General features: G+C 31.9%; 3 protein-coding genes across 3 annotated transcripts; 2 read left to right on the forward strand and 1 right to left on the reverse strand.

The window, feature by feature from the left end:
- The first annotated feature begins 480 nt into the window (after positions 1-480).
- Positions 481-4,549, forward strand: LOC113864348 (mannan endo-1,4-beta-mannosidase 7-like). Its single transcript, XM_027497955.1, has 5 exons — positions 481-971; positions 1,131-1,325; positions 2,319-2,441; positions 3,399-3,592; positions 3,817-4,549. Exons 1-5 carry the CDS (start codon positions 642-644, stop codon positions 4,268-4,270), a joined length of 1,296 nt encoding a protein of 431 aa, XP_027353756.1. The 5' UTR covers positions 481-641; the 3' UTR covers positions 4,271-4,549.
- Positions 4,299-8,781, reverse strand: LOC113864347 (glucose-1-phosphate adenylyltransferase large subunit 1-like). Its single transcript, XM_027497954.1, has 14 exons — positions 8,165-8,781; positions 7,922-8,047; positions 7,657-7,830; positions 7,471-7,563; positions 7,301-7,384; positions 7,150-7,205; positions 6,880-6,973; positions 6,612-6,797; positions 6,406-6,486; positions 5,872-5,958; positions 5,650-5,754; positions 5,071-5,177; positions 4,830-4,890; positions 4,299-4,720 (listed from the first exon to the last, which is right to left on the reverse strand). Exons 1-14 carry the CDS (start codon positions 8,372-8,374, stop codon positions 4,619-4,621), a joined length of 1,566 nt encoding a protein of 521 aa, XP_027353755.1. The 5' UTR covers positions 8,375-8,781; the 3' UTR covers positions 4,299-4,618.
- Positions 8,782-13,688: 4,907 nt separating this feature from the next.
- On the forward strand, positions 13,689-14,426 carry LOC113866293. Its single transcript, XM_027501174.1, has one exon. It carries the CDS (start codon positions 13,689-13,691, stop codon positions 14,424-14,426), a length of 738 nt encoding a protein of 245 aa, XP_027356975.1.
- Positions 14,427-16,748: the final 2,322 nt, after the last annotated feature.

Here is a 16,748-nt window from a genome sequence, read left to right on the forward strand (position 1 = left end):
TTAAAACAATATTTAATAAATAGTAAATACTCATCAACACAGGAGATAAAAAAAACTTAATATGGACATGGCAAATAATTTTAATTTTTAACCAGACCTTTTGTCCTTTTTCCGCGGCTCTGCTTAATGCTTATGGCTCATCTGATCTGACCCCAATAATGGGGCACACAAATTATGGCCCACATGTACGTATCCATAGTGACAGTGACTCGTGAGGTTGTGGTTCTTCTGCTTCCACTGTTGTAGTCTTGTTCCATCTATCCTCTTCACCCACCACGCTATCACGCCCCAAGTGTGCTTTTCCATCACCGTTCATAAATATTATATTATACCCACACAATTATATTAACTATTTTTTTTATAAATGCTAACTAGTATTTTAACATCACTAATTAAGAATTAACAGAGAAAATATTTTATTGAAATATTTTTAAGTATACACTTACCATAATTTTTAATAGCTCTTTTGACAAAATCCTTTTTTATTTTTAAATATGTTTGCTATAAGCACAGATACACTTTCCCTGCAAACAAGGACAGAATCTTTATTTGCTTCAACGCATTTTAAAAGCCAAAATTCTACACTGCACTAAGATTGAAGAGCAGGCAGAGAAAAAAGAAGTGCTTAGATAGAGTGCAGAATGATGAAGCATTGGTTCTTTTTGTTTCTCTTAGTTGTGTATCTGACAGTGGAGCAGGGTAACCTACTCCACGTAGAAGCAGATGGTGGGTTTGTGAGAACAAGAGGAGTGCAGCTTATGCTGAATGGGAGTCCCTACTATGCTAATGGCTTTAATGCCTATTGGCTAATGTACGTTGCCTCTGATCCATCTCAGAGAACCAAGGTCTCATCAGCTTTTCAAGAGGCTACAAAGCATGGACTTAACATAGCCAGGACTTGGGCTTTCAGTGATGGTGGATATAAACCGCTACAATACGCTCCTGGATCCTACAATGAGCAAATGTTCCAGGTTACCCTTCAATCTTCATCTCCTGTTTTTTCAATCTTAATTTTTTATAGCAACACTTCATTCTATTATTATTACTTCCCATAGTTGTATTCTTGTATTGGTATTAGTATGCGCTATTTTCCGTATGTTTACATTGTTTTCTTGGATTAAAAACGAAAGGGGTTGGACTTCGCAATAGCTGAAGCCAGAAGATATGGGATCAAGTTGGTGTTGAGTTTGGTGAATAACTATGAGAACTTGGGTGGAAAGAAACAATATGTGGAATGGGCAAGGAGTCAGGGCCAGTCCATAAACTCTGAAGATGATTTTTTCACAAATCCTGTGGTCAAGGGATACTACAAAAACCACATTAAGGTAAACAAAACACACTTGACTTTGTTTTTCCTATTTTGATTAATGTTATCCTTGTTGTGGGAACAAGAAAAACGTATGCTTCAACAAGATGGGATGGGTTTTGCGAGTCACCTTGTGAGGATCCAGATAGAATGTTATAGTTTTGATGATAATATTTCTTCTGAAAGGGAACCAAAAAGAAGATTATGAAATATGAAGTTTCTTATGTGCCCTTGAAAGTGTTAGTAATAATGTACAAGAGTGATCAATAAATGAATCAGCGGAGAAGCAAAGGGAAGAAAAATTAGTGAGAGACATTTTCATCTGGTTGAACGACATATAACTTTCCCAAATATTCTGGTTCTAATCTCGCTCACAGATTCCTGTGGTTGAACCACAATTTCAAGTTGATAAGATGAATGTGTTGGAGATGAAATATTGGATTACTAATTCTAAAATTATATTACACACCCTTATTAGAAGAGAAATATGGGAAGAGAAGAAAGTGAAAACGAAAGATTAACCACTGATGTAATTAATTAAAAATAGAGAAAAAAATGAGCATAAAATGAGTGTAAAAAATGAGATGTATGTAAAAAATCAGGGCTGTTGTTGATCTATTTACAAATTATTTGATTTCAGAAAATATTTCTATTTTTATTTTTTATTATAAAACGATCACGTTATTTTTATTATGTTTCTTATCTTCAAAGACTAGTATAGAAAATAATAAAAATAAATTAGTTTACTTTTGTATACAAATATTTAAAAATAAAAAATAGAATAAAATAAAATAACAGTTTATAATTAATAAAAAAAACTGTCCTTAGGTTTTGGAAATAAATTAATATTTTGGAGTTCCATCTCTGACAGTAATGTACCTACCTATCCTGTTCCTGAACCACATTTATTCCTGTATTTGTCTTTGATATATTGCGTATTAAATTATTTAAAAAAGAAAAATAGAAATAAATAAATAGTCTTATGTAACATTGATTTTATGTGTTGTTTTAGGCTGTACTTACAAGACGTAATAGCCTCACTGGAGTTACTTACAAAGACGACCCAACTATAATGGCTTGGGAACTTATGAATGAGATTAGGTGCCCTTCTGATCAATCAGGAAGAACGGTTCAGGTAAACCATTATTCGATTGCTCAATTCTGTAATTTATGTGTTTATGCACGCAATTTAAAGCAAATTTCCATTATATCTTAAAGTTGAGATAATTTTCTCTTGCCATTTATGCTTGGTCAAGTAAAAAATATAGGGAGTAGGTTATAGGTAAATGAATTACATAAATAAACTTTTAAATGGGACCTGTTTTTACTTTCTAAACATGTAGTACTACATATAATTTTTTTTTCATTTTCACTCTACCTTTTTTTATTATCTATGGGGTTTTTTTTATTCATTATTGTCTATGGGTTTTTAATTACAATGGGAATCAGATTAAATTTCTTAATTTTATCTGCTCCATTTCAATCAAGTGTTCGGCCATTTGGTCCAAATTTATACATCCTTTTGTCAGTTAGGTCTGCAGATAACGGAGTAAAGAAAGCGTAATTCCGTTTTATAGCCGTTACTATTTGCTGCAGTTCTCGTACATTAATTGCATAGAAAAAGAGTGTTGTTTTCCTACTCCATTCATTATTAGTTAGTCATCAATTGCATAGAAACAGGGTGTCATTTTGCTGCATTAATTACAGTTCAGTTTATATTTTTCGTATCACCAATTCATTATTAGTTTGAGTCGTTGACAATGTCCAAACAATATGGAATTGAATTAGTTTAATTATTTGAACTTAATATATTAAATGCTTGATCAAATTCACTTATTTATCTAAATAAATAAGTTTAAACACGAAATTAGACTCAATTTTGTAAACCCTACATTAATAGTTTTTATACATATGCATTACTTGAAAAGGTGTAAATTTATTTATACATTATCTACTTGAAGAATTTTAAAAATTCAAACAAGTTAACCCAATTTTGTGACTCGTGACGACAGACTAGACTTCCAAACGGTGATAATTTTATTTTTTAAGCATTGGATGAGATAAATTCATGTTATTGTTTCCCTTTTGACAGGCTTGGATTACTGAGATGGCATCTTACTTGAAATCCATAGATGGAAACCACTTGCTGGAAGCTGGTTTGGAGGGTTTCTACGGGCAGTCAAAGTCAGAATCCAACCCTAGCTTCCATGTAGGAACAGATTTCATTGCAAACAATCAAATTCCTGGCATTGATTTTGCAACAGTACACTCATACCCGGATCAATGGTTGGTTTTATTTCAATTCCTAATTCCATATAAAATTGGAATGATTGGATTTAAATCACCTAAAAGAGTAGGGAGCATTTTAAAAAGTATAAAACTAATTCAAAATAATGATTTTTGTGAAAAAATAGAAGTTGACTCAATCAAATTCAAAATATGTTATTTATATACTAGGAATAACCCTTCTTATTTTTTGCTGGGAAGTTTTAATTTTGATGATAATGCAGGCTATCAAGTTCAGGCTATGAAGACCAAATGTCATTCTTAGGGAGGTGGCTAAATGAGCACATCCAAGATGCGCAGAACACCCTTCACAAGCCACTTCTATTTGCTGAGTTTGGGATTTCTACAAAGAATTTCGGTTCTAACCCAACACAAAGAGACCGGTTATTCAACACAGTATATTCAGCAATATATTCATCTGCAAGTAGTGGGGGTGCTGCTGTTGGAGGCTTATTTTGGCAACTTTTAGCTGAAGGAATGGACTCTTTTAGAGATGGTTACGAGGTTGTGTTAGGTGAGAGCCCCTCAACAGCTACTTTGATTGCTCAAGAGTCTCAAAAACTAAACCGAATTCGTAAGATGTATGCCAGACTTAGAAACATTGAGAAGTGGAATAAAGCAAAGGAAATTAAAGGCTCACAATGGCATGTTGGTGCTAACAGCGGAAACCGAGTATAAGTTTTTAACTAGCATAATATATATAGAGTTAGCAACTTTAAACCTCATTTACGTGTGGATTGATCTTCAGAATGAAGGGTCCAAATAATCCTAGAGGGCTGAATGGCCTATTTCCATTACAGTTTACAAGTGAAGTGTCCTACGAATGTATAATCTTTTTATATATTTATATGTTTCTCAATTCTCATCAGCGTATGAGAGCTGGTAGAATTAAGCCATTAACTATTATTTATTGAGATATATGGAAAGTAAATTGTAATATACAAGCAAGGATTTCATGTACGTGTATGTCGGCGAGGGAATTATATTTGTGTCTAAGCTCTAAAGAGGCCCATAATTTGAAGTGCTTCATATAACTGTTCCATCTCTTACGATTGCATTCTTCAGGATAACTGTGATACCTGATCTAATGTAGAATCCTTCCTTGGATCTGTCTGCTTCTTGAACACCCTGATAAATGAATATATTTAAATCAGCACAGCAGAGAAGTCTAGATGATAAAATGCCCCAAAATCATGTGCGGAAATTTCTCAAAGCAAAATTTTTAAACAGCTCTTACATCGGCATTTGCTATGATCACATTTCTTCCTATCTTGGCATTCTTGTCGATTATACAATTCCTTCAAAAAGATGTCAAGATTATGAAATTAGCAGGAATCAGAAATGGAGGGTGACATTTAATTTTCTTGTTATGACATCTAATTTGGCAAGCATGGTTTGGCCGGATATTGGTACTTGGAGAATCTAGATTTGAGGGAATTTGGTATGAATTGTGATAATTATTTGAGACATGATCACACCTGATTTTGGTATTCTCCCCAACACCAATTGGAACCTTTCCTTCTGCCAGTAAAGATGCAATTTCAGTTTCAGTTTGATAGTAATCAGCACCCATCATCATGGTATCCTGGATAGTGAAGTCATAATAAAGGCATAAAACATTTATCAAAGTTGCTCCGAAATAGAAGATGGAAAGGCATCAACTCAAGGAGGTGGAATAACATGCCGGTGGCATGTTTCAGGGAGGCAATCAAGGGTTAATATTAATATAAATTTGTTGAGTTCAGCAAGCACCCTGATCTGTTCTGTCCTATACACTCTACTAGCTTTTGAGAAACAGTACAAATTAATTAATTCCTACAAATTGGTAAAAGAAATGGGCAGACTGATAACTGAGAGAAGTGATATGTTGATACACCCAACTCTTGAGAAAATTTTGTTTGAAGACATGGATAAAATGTGTGGAAAATTCAGTTTTTCCCCTTCCGCACAGAATATTGTCATCAGTCATGTAGAACACAACTTTTCAAGGGCCATCGTGTAATTCCCCGTCCCCCCAAAACCTAAAAAGTGGTTACAGAAAGGTTCAAAATGTTTACCTGAAACTCCACTCCTGATTCTAAACGTGAGCGTACTCCAACAATAGAATGATGTACACTACACTCCCTCAAGAAGCAACCGTGAGAAATAATTGCATCCACAATCTATGAAACCAACCCATCATTCATAAAGTGACATCAACAACAGAAACCAATTAAGCACTCCGGTTTAGCACAAATTCCAATTCCATTAAGAAACTTAGTAAAAGTTGGCTGTCATACCTTGCATTTTTCTACTTTAGTAGGTGGTAGGAATCTTGGCGAAGTGAAGAAAGGTGTCTTTGGATCATAGAATTCAAATTTTGGAGGCTGCAAGTAATAACATATGTTGATCAGTAGATTTACTACATTTTCCCTTATTAATGAAAACTTACACCATAGTAAAATCACTTTTTTTTCAATACTATTATCATGTCCATTTATAATCAGCAAAAATTCAATAGACTAAAAGTCTACTTGTTTTCCCATTGTAACCTCCACTTCCAGGTGAGAAAATTTCCTTTTGAGAAACTGTGACAGAAAAGCCTTGAAATTTATAAACGAAGTTTTGTTTGTTATACATATAGACTAAACAATTGAGGCATCTAATTGTTTATAGTCTATTTTTATTTGTTTTATGTTTACCTATCCACTAGTTTGTAGTTGAACTCACCATGCAAAACCATCCAAATTGGCTGAATACCAAAATAGTTACCGAGACTGACTGTTAGAAATATGAACCAAAAGTAAAAGAAATTATCAGATAGTTAAATAAACCTGTTCTGTTAGGGCCAGATTTGCATCAAAGAAAGACTTTATAGTTCCAATATCTTCCCAGTAGTCATTGAACAAATATGCCTGAGAATGCAAATAGAAAGAGAAACATGTAGTCAGTTACTTTTAAACCAAAAGATAATTAATTTTTATTAGCATTCAAAGATTTTATTTTATTTTTCAAAAAAGACAAGAATATTCACTCTCACCTGAACACTGTGCTCATTCACTGCAGATGGAATAATTTCAGATCCAAAGTCATTGCATGAAGAATAGTTCCATCTTAATAGTTGCAGAAGGGTTTCAGTTCTGAACACATAGACACCCATGGATGCAATATAAGGATGTTTCTTTGCTTCTTCAGGAGATAATCCTAGGATAGTAGTGTCAACATGCTGCAGTTATTGACAATGCATTAGGTAGAGACAACAACTAGATTAAACTGCCAATTATTCAAGTAAAATGGAACTAATATACCATTGCCTTCAGATCTGACCCCTTAGGTTTTTCTGCAAACTGTATAATCCGTCCTGTTTTATCGATTTTCATCAGCCCATAATCTGACGCACGGCTACAAGACAGTTAACATGATCAAACTCCAAATACACACAATGCAATATATGACAAGAACCAAAAAAACCCATACAATTGTTTGTGAAAGTTTTGCCGCTTGCAAACAAGGAGATATGCTTTCATTGCAAGAAAATCAACCAAACCAAATCAGGCAGAATTTTTATGTACATATACCTGTCATCCATTGGTACACATGAAACAGTGATATCCGCATTTGTGTCGATATGTCTCTGCATGACAGTCCCCACCAAAATCATCATCGGTTTCATTATAACTAAAAAGGGTTCTAGTTGTAATGATAGATAAGAAATTACATCATTTGTACCTGCACAAAGTCCATGTAGTCCATCCTGTAAAGATGGTCCCCGGAAAGTATCAATATATGCTCAACATTCTTATTCTTGGCATCCTGAATAACAATGCAGATCCACCCACATTCACCACTCCATATCAAACCAGTATATTCAGCAAATAAACATCATCATAAGTTTTTACCTCAAAAACCCATATAAATTGCCTCACAGCATCAGCTGTCCCTTGGAACCATTTCTTCCCTGCCTCTCCAGGTGTTTGAGTAGCAGCCAAGACCTGATCACATTACATGTAAATTATAATTCAATTCTAGATAATTTTCTTTAAACTTGTTAGCAAAAACAAAAAAACTTCACAAGATAAACTCACCTCCACAAAACCATCTCCAAAAGTCATGCCATTTCCAAAGCTGTATGTGCGAGAGAGGTGGCGGTTGAGGGAGAAAGAGTTGAACTGCGTCAAAATGAATATTTTTCTGATGCCACTGTTGATGCAATTGCTCATTGGGATATCTATGAGTCTATAACACCCTCCTATTGGAACCTGAGAATTTCATTTTATTTCATTCAATTGCACGAAGGATTTGCAATCAGTAGTAACCCACACTCAAACTCCAAAGGAAAATGATACGTACCGCAGGCTTGGCTCTTCTGCTAGTAAGAGGAAAGAGACGAGTTCCTGCACCTCCACCCAATATGATGGAAGCTACACTTTTTGGGTCTGCTTGAGGAGTCTCCAAAGTGGGTGCCTCCTGAAATGCCTGAAAGTGAAAGGAGCACTTGCAGTTAAGCATTGAAACTGAATGCTTAAAATCAAACACATCAATACAAGGTGAATTTTGTTCTTTTATATGTGTTGCAGTTGGTAATTTAATTACCATGGACTCTTCGTTGATGTCTGATGTGAGAACAGCGCATGCAGACTTGGACTTGATGTTTTTAATCTTGGTTTGTGAAGTCTTGCATGATTGCATACTCAAAAGTCTTGGGTTTAGACTTCCCCTTGCACTCTCACCCCAGAATCCACTTCTTCTGTTTCCTCCAACTTTTACTAGATTGCCACTCAGAGTTGCACAAGTTGAATCCATTGCTGAATTGACAACAAGAAAGAATAAAACCCTTTTTGATTCAGTGTCTTTCTGCTCAAAGCAAATGAGTGAAGAGCTTAATCACTTTCATAAAGTCCCAAACTTTTGAGAGACAATTTGCACCGTACGTCGAGAAATCAAACCCGGGAAGATTGAAGTGAAAGGGGTCCCAAAAAGATGAGATTTTTCAGAGCACCCAGTTTTAAATTTGGAGTGTTGGTTGAAGAAAAACTAAGGTGGGACCTGGAATGGTAGAAATAGAGAATGCGTAGAAATTGAATGAATGAGTTGTATTGAGGAGGCAAGAGAGAGTGGCAACTCACGAGAAACCTGATATGTCTTTCTGTCACTGAGTCAGCAGTGGCTACAATTTTCTATGACTATCTCGCTAACGCTGACACTTCCACAGTTCCACTGTTACGTGTTCTTGTCCACTTTATTTTAATGTTTTTACATCCTCGTACTTGTCTTCTTAACAGTTTCTTTATTATTTTGTAAACAACTGTTAACTAATGTTTAAACTACAAAATTTGAAAATATTAATAATGTACTTCTTTTATAACGTTTGTTTGATTCTACCAGAAAGTAAACAAGATCTGATTGATATCTGATTGATTAATTAAATTCAGTGATGTTTTAAATTATTAATTTTTTACGAAACGTGTTCATTCACGTCTCTTCGATTTAATGAATTGTGATTCATATGTTAATTGTTCATTGATGGGTCATTTAATGATAAAAAAACAAGGTTATATTTGGGCAAGAATAACTTGCAGTAATAAATTAATTAATAGTAATAGAATATTTAATTAAAAATAAAAAAATAATAGCGTAACTATTTTAAAAAGTATAATATTAAAGATAATTTTAAAATAAACAATATAATATTACACAATATGATAAATAAAAAATTATTAAATAGTGTTTAAAGATATCATAAATTAATAAATATTATTTATAAACATATAATCAAAAAAATTTGTATATTAATTAGTTAAATAAAATTATAAATTAGTTAAAATAACTTACTAAATATTCTCAAATATAGTTTTGATTCTCCCAATCATCTTATTGAACAAATAAAAAATAGATTACTCTTATCAAATAGCATGTTAACAAACAATTTTTAAAAATATATATTTTACATATTTTTTAACATGTATCTAAAAATACATAATACAAATTTATTTTTTATTATATCATTTAACATGAATTGAAAAATTATAAGATATCACAAATTAATTAATACATTAATTATAAAATATCATAAATCTAAAAAATTGATAATTTAAATGTGGTAAATTTTAATAAAAAAATGTTTTTTATTGCATCAATTGACATATATTACAAAAATTATTTATAATTTGTTTAATTATTCGTTTTCATTTACAGGATCGTTATTTGGAAGGTTGACAGATTATCCGACTTTACAATATGGAAATGTATCGGTTATTTGATATAAAAAGATGTTTTCAATTATGAGATGAAAAAATTGGATATTTGCTCAATGAAACATAATTTATATGTGTGTGTTCAGGAAAAAACGTTCAGTACCCACACAATAACAAATATAAAAAATAATTTTCTAATTGAGAAAAAGAAAAAAGAAAAGCAATTCCATTGTGTTTGTGCTTGTTTTGATTCATTTCTTTCGTTATTTTTAGGTGCACCATGCTTTGTGTACAATTCTATGTCGTCCAGAAAGTTATTTACGTTACGTTTTTGGGAGCAAATGAAATAAAACACTGCAAACTAAATAAACCTTTTACGTGGTTATTGTTGTCTAAACCTATATATCATTGCAAAACTAAAAACAAAAACTCACTTTTATATTTTGATATAAATATTTTTAAATCCACGATAAAACAATTTGAAATTAAACAATGTGAGAATTTTGTCACTTTAAACGAATTTCATCTGACTTTAACTTGAATTAATTAAGATGTAAAGCAACTTTTAGATGCAATAGATCTGAAAAGGAAAAGAGAGTAATAATGAAAGAAGTGTTCAATGAAAAAATTAGGTGAAAAAATGAAAAAAAAAAGAAGAAGCATCACTGACATTACTAATTTAATTATAAATATCATAATAATTGTTAAATATTATGGTGTCACATGTTGCTGGTATGACTAATTAATGAAAGAAGTATTTTACTGAATAATTCTAACTTATAAAACTACAATGGCAACAAAGGAATTTCCTTTGAGAAATGAGAGTTGTCACCACGCTCTCATCAGTCAAGTCCTAATCAATCGTTAAATGCTAACAAAATTCAGATTAAAGCTAAAAATAGGGGGAAATTTCCGTTACACTACAAATTTATTAATTTAAAATGGCAAACAGGCATTTAATTAGTAGACTCTGTTGATGTATGCTGGATGTTTCTTTCACCCACTAATGTGGTGTGTAATGCAAATTTGCTATAAAAGCCTTTTATTTTAATTATTTTTTGTCATCTTAATAGGCCTATAGGATCTCTAGGAGCAGTTTTCCACGTAACTTTCTTTCATGTTTTCTGTAGAAGGGTTGGGCCGTTGAAAGATAGATGTAGTTTTATTGGGCTATTTCTGAATTATATGGGTCGTTTAACAAATTGATTGGGCTAACCATTAACATCTATGTGTTACGCTAGCAAATCCAAACAAATAGCGTGTTGGACCAAAAATAAAACCTAACTGTAAAAAACAAAAACAGTATGTTATAAGTAATTATAAAACATTTTGATCCTGGAAAAGTTATTGTGTCTAGTATTTGTTTTTTAAAATTATTAAAATATAGTCTATAACATTAAATGAATAAAAAAACTCATTTTTTTTAATAAATACTTAGCCATTGATAGTTTTTATAATTTTAACTTAATTCACATATCTTTCTATGAAAAAAAAATTGTCTAATGCATTATAATTTTAAGTAAAGTTGTTCTTTTTCACCTCAAGTAAACAATACCATATTTGCTCACTAACCACGAGACCATTGGAGATGGTAACAGATGAAGTTTAAATAGAATATTATTTAGTTAATTTGAATACGATATATGGTATGCAATACGTAATAAAATTGATATTTCAATAAATATCGTGAAAAAAGAATGCTAATTGAAATAAACACACCAAAATTTTCAAATATATTTTTGGGTACTTACATAATAAACACCTACGTGTGGCTCCTTTTTACTGACTCTGCATATCTGAATATGAAAAATGGGCAAATTTAGCCAACAACAAATCATGTTCATAGGTTTTAATAAAAACTACCAAAGAAAGAAGTCCACATGGTTAGTGGCGATGAGGCTTGTGAGAAAGTGATGCTTTTCTATTGTCCAAAATTAATATCATTGATCAATGTTTCATGGGTTTCATGCACCAATGTTTCTGGTCATTCCGTGAGGAGTTAGTTGTGGTCATAATGTGACGTCCTTTATCCATTATCCTTCTCTTTATCTTCTTAAGAACTTTCTCCTTCTGTTTCTTTCGGGAATGCATGCAACCTAGCGCTTCAAGTTGGATAATTTCGCATTCTTGTTGAATAATACCTTCTACTTTTTTAGCTTTTTGTTCTTCTTTTCATGACTTCCATAATTAATACTCTCTTTATCGTTGGATTTAGTTTTGGTTGAGTGTTACTTCCTTCTTAGGAAACCTTATCTTTTTTATTTCTCATCAAATTGATCGATATAAACACGTAGTTGCTTAGTACAAAGGGTCTGCTTAATTAATTTGTATACACACCCTGGGCGGGGGAAAAAAAATCACCAAAGGCATGGGTAACTCACACAAAAGAAACCTGAAAATTGGAAAATTTCGATGCATGTATTCATATGGTCGTAGGAACTTGCCTTTTCTGTTTATTCTGCAAAAAACTTCACGTTCATCCTTTAATTTTAACGTTATATTATTCATTCACTATTTTTATAACACTTTCAATAATGTTATTTTTATAAAAAAAAATTTCCATCTTACAAGTCCTTTTTCGTTATTATTTTTTTTTCTATTTCTCTCTTTTTTATGCAAAATATTGTCGAAATATAAAATACAAGAAGCATTTCTCGTAATTTAATCAATTAATTGAACATGTACAACTAGAAGAGCACATGTGTGCCAATGTCTTATTTATGGAACCAAACTACATGTGGCATTTTCCCTTGTCTTTCGCCCTAGTCTAAGAAAGAAATATTTTCGAACGAAAATTAGCAAATATGAAAAATTATTGTCACTTTAAAATAGAAAATAACTCTTTGCCTTTTTTTTAAAAAAAAATTATACTTCAACCCGAGAGTAAAAGAGAGTCAATATGAGTTTGGTATGTTTTTTAAAATCAAGACTTCAGTCTGAATTATTTATTTAACATTGCCTTCATTAATACCTAAAAAACTTGAATGAACATTATTAGAAAGTTTTACTTGATTTACAAATTTATTTAATATTTCATTTTATAAAAAAAATGTTTTAAATGGATTCATGAAAAATAATTATTGGAGCCAACATTTTTGGGTAAAAAAGACAAGATAATATCTCATACATCATATAAGAAAACTTATAACACTTCAAATAACTTAGATAAATAAGAAAAGAGATGTTTAATGATGTAGTATTTTGAAAACCTGCATATTTTCAAATAAATTATCTCTTAATATCTACATATAATATTTTCGAGTCAATTCAAATAATTACTATTATAATTATAATATCATCTTCAAATCACATCTTATTTTATTTTAATTATAATTAAATAATAATAAAAAATTTATTCAGCGCATCCCAAGGGGTAAAGGCTAATTTGAATGTTTAATTAATATCATTATTTTATTAGATTTCATACTTAAAATAAATTAATTTTTATCTTTATATTTTGATTAGACTAATAAGAATTTTGCACACTAATGTTTATCTGTATTTTATACACACACACATAAAGTATTTGATAAAAAAATATCAATAGTAAAAAATATAAATTAAAATATTGTAGTGTTTACTTTTAAAATTTTGATTTTAAAATCTTATAAATTATTATGATAAACTAAAATATTAATGTAATAATGATTAACAAATATTTTATTGAATTTAATGTCGATTAAAGAAATTTAATTGATAATTCTGACATAAATTTTGATATTTTCTCTCCCTTTATTGCCCCATTTAGCGGTGTCTCGTTCTGATTTCCAAATTGGAAAATAATAATAATAATAATAATAATAATAAAAAGCTCCTCTAACTTAGCACCTTGTGACATTGCCTATATAAGTTAGAAATTCGTTTTGGCACTGTGCTCCCTTTGCATCCTTCCTTTCACTTCAACATTAATCCTTTCAAATTCAATGGCTTCCTCACAACTCCAAAACGACAAAGGCAATGGCATGAGAAGATTCCAACGCAAACGGAACTTTGAAAACATCTTCAATTTCTTCAAACTCTGCAGTGTTGTTCTCTTCATTTTCTCCAACCCCAGTTGCTTCCCCTTGACCTCCCAATCACTCTCCCACCTCCACGCTCTCTTTGCACCACTCTTTCACAACTCTCTCTACGCCTTTCTCCTCCTCAACACCATCATCCTCTTTCTCTACGCTTTCTCCAACAAAACCAACAACGTTGCCGACTCCACCAATGTCTATCGCCAATTCATCAACCACGCCCACTCTCGCCCCAGCATAACTGCATCGCAGGAACAACCTCGTATTCTAGAACCTTCCCATGTTGGAGACTCATCATCATCATCATCATCATCATCCCCGGTTTACGACGAAACTGTCGCGGCGGTTACTGAGACAACTACGTGTTGCACGACCGTCTCGACGGTTTCGGACAAGAAGCGTTACCCGAGGGCTCGGTCGGAGAATTTTGAGCGGCGAATGGTGGTGGCTACGCAGCCGGAGTTGAAGAGATTTAACACTGGTTTGAAAGGGAAATTGAAGAGCAAATTGCGCGACGTGGAACAGTTGAGTAAAGAGGAATTCAATCGCGCCGTTGAGGATTTCATCGCCAAGCATAAGAGAATGCAATTGGAGGAGCACATAGGGTCCCAGAAAACAGAGTACTTGACAATCATGACTCAGTAAATTTTCTTGAAAAAATTGAGGGATTAGGGGAAGATAATTTTTTTCATTGACTATTGTATAGTCTTCAATCTCATTTTGGGAAGGTTTCAGTATATGTTTAGTTTGATTTATTTTAAAAAAATAATTGCTTATTTTTTAAAAAAATAAGCAATTATTTCTTTTAATTTAAATTGGATTAAATGTGTTGCTACTGGAGTATCTTATTTGGAATACCTTGTTGATTGAGTTTTTATCGTCATATTAACCTCGTTTAGAATGAGATCCTTTTTATTTTTTGGTTGAAATTTCGAATAAAATCCTTGATCCTTTGGGGACGAGTTTGCTTTATCTAGCAAAAAATAAGGTGTGTTTTAATGATCATTTGTTACGTGATATATATCATAAAGAAAAAAAAATCAAACCTTTCCAACATTAATATATGCAACATTTGCAATACCTTGGTAAGAATATTTTGATGAAGTTATTTACGAACCATTGATTAGTTAGTTGTAAATTTCTTACACATGCATTGAATGCAATTAAGTATAAAAAGGATGCTTATTTTTCAAATTTGTATAAAGAAATCGTGCAATTTATTGCACAGCTGTATGCTTCTTATTCTTAACACACAAACTTAATTCCTATAAAATTGGAAAGATTTTGTTGCCGATTGACATCGGTTAAAAACAATTGAAGGTCCTTAAATGGAGATCATGCACTGATTTCTATTTGGAGGTGAATGTTTTTCTTTATAAAAAGGTAAGGTCAATGGATAGCGTAGCACGTTTCTTCTATTATTGTAACTAATTTTACTTGATTGATGCAATGATATTCGTATTTCCACAATTTAAAGTTCACTCAGATCTAAAAATCATTTTTGCTAATTACCATACTTTAGTTTGCCAAACTATACTACTTTTCCTTCCTTTTTTGGGTATATTCCCCACTCCTTTTTTTCCTTTCAGCAATCGGCTATTGGATAAGTGTGTTGTGTAGCTATCATTGGTCACCCACAAATAATAAATTGGCTGCATTCTATACTTTTCTTTTATTCACTTAATTAATATAATCAGGGTTTGATAGGGGAACGTGATTTTTAAATAAAAATAAAAGTAAAGACTTATGGCGAAATATTGACGTGTAGTTATGTGGAAGAGTATATTATATACTTCACTTGATTATAGATTAAAATGTCCTCTCTCTTTAGTTTCCAATTCTTATATATTTTCCTTCTATATTGATGATTTTTGTGCAGTGCTTCGAGGGACCCATTTAAAGAGAAAAGAAAATGAACACGAACACAGACAGAATATACATAAAGCGAAGTAGTTTAGTTTATGCGATAGTGGTTGGAATTGGAACAATAAAATAACGCATCGTTAGGCTATTGAGATTCTTTATAACGAAGTAGCTCGCAATTATCCACTTGGGTAGCAAAGGATACAACAAAAGAGAAATAATATGGTCTTGTTTATTACCACCCAACATATATTCTTGTGTTGTCTGTCCGAAGGGAACCACCCTTCTATCCCTCTAAATTTAAACCATAATTACACAAACACTGCAGAAAATAAACATTATTTAGATTAATTATTTTGATGGGCGACCCCTCCGATTGTGCTTTATCATATTTTTTCTATCTCAATACTTTGAGTTAATTGATTTTCTATTTTTGGTTCTTCTTTCCTACAAAATAATTGATTTTCGTGTTGCTATGTAAAGTTTATTTATGAATTAAAACAAGTATAAATTTCAGTTATTTCGACCAATAATAGATTGCCCCTTTTCCAAAACTAACTTTACCATCTTCAGCCTTTTAATATTCCTTGTGTTTAAGTTTCATAACTGTATATTTTAGAATGAATTAGCTTAAAAGACTAGTAAATACTTAATATATTAGTCTCCACTGAGCCCTCTTTTGTTTTTGAAGGAGTTTCTTCTCACACTACAGCTGATGCGCTTTCTTGAATAACAAGTTTTATTAATGATATCGTTATTATTACTATTCTTATTTCAGATAAAGCAGAACCTTGTCACCTGACTCATCCCAATTGCCTCTTTATTAATCACGAATCATATAAAAAAATAAGTAAGTGGATAGTTTTTCAATTTTATATATATTATGTGGGGAAAAGTGAAATTAAACTAATCCAAGAAGGGTCTAAATCTAAAAGCATCTTTTCCCCCCTATTTTGTTTTTACAAACCACAAAATGTTATTCTTCTTGCCTCTGTGTTCTAGTGATTAATCATTACCAGAGTCCATTGGTTTTGTCTTCTTGTCTCCCTCTACTTCTAACTAGGTGTCATATACTCATATATCCAACTTGGGGTTCATTTTCTG

This window comes from Abrus precatorius, unplaced genomic scaffold (assembly GCF_003935025.1).
Source record: "Abrus precatorius isolate BTA unplaced genomic scaffold, Abrus_2018 Scaffold4, whole genome shotgun sequence".
NCBI classification, from domain to species: domain Eukaryota; kingdom Viridiplantae; phylum Streptophyta; class Magnoliopsida; order Fabales; family Fabaceae; genus Abrus; species Abrus precatorius.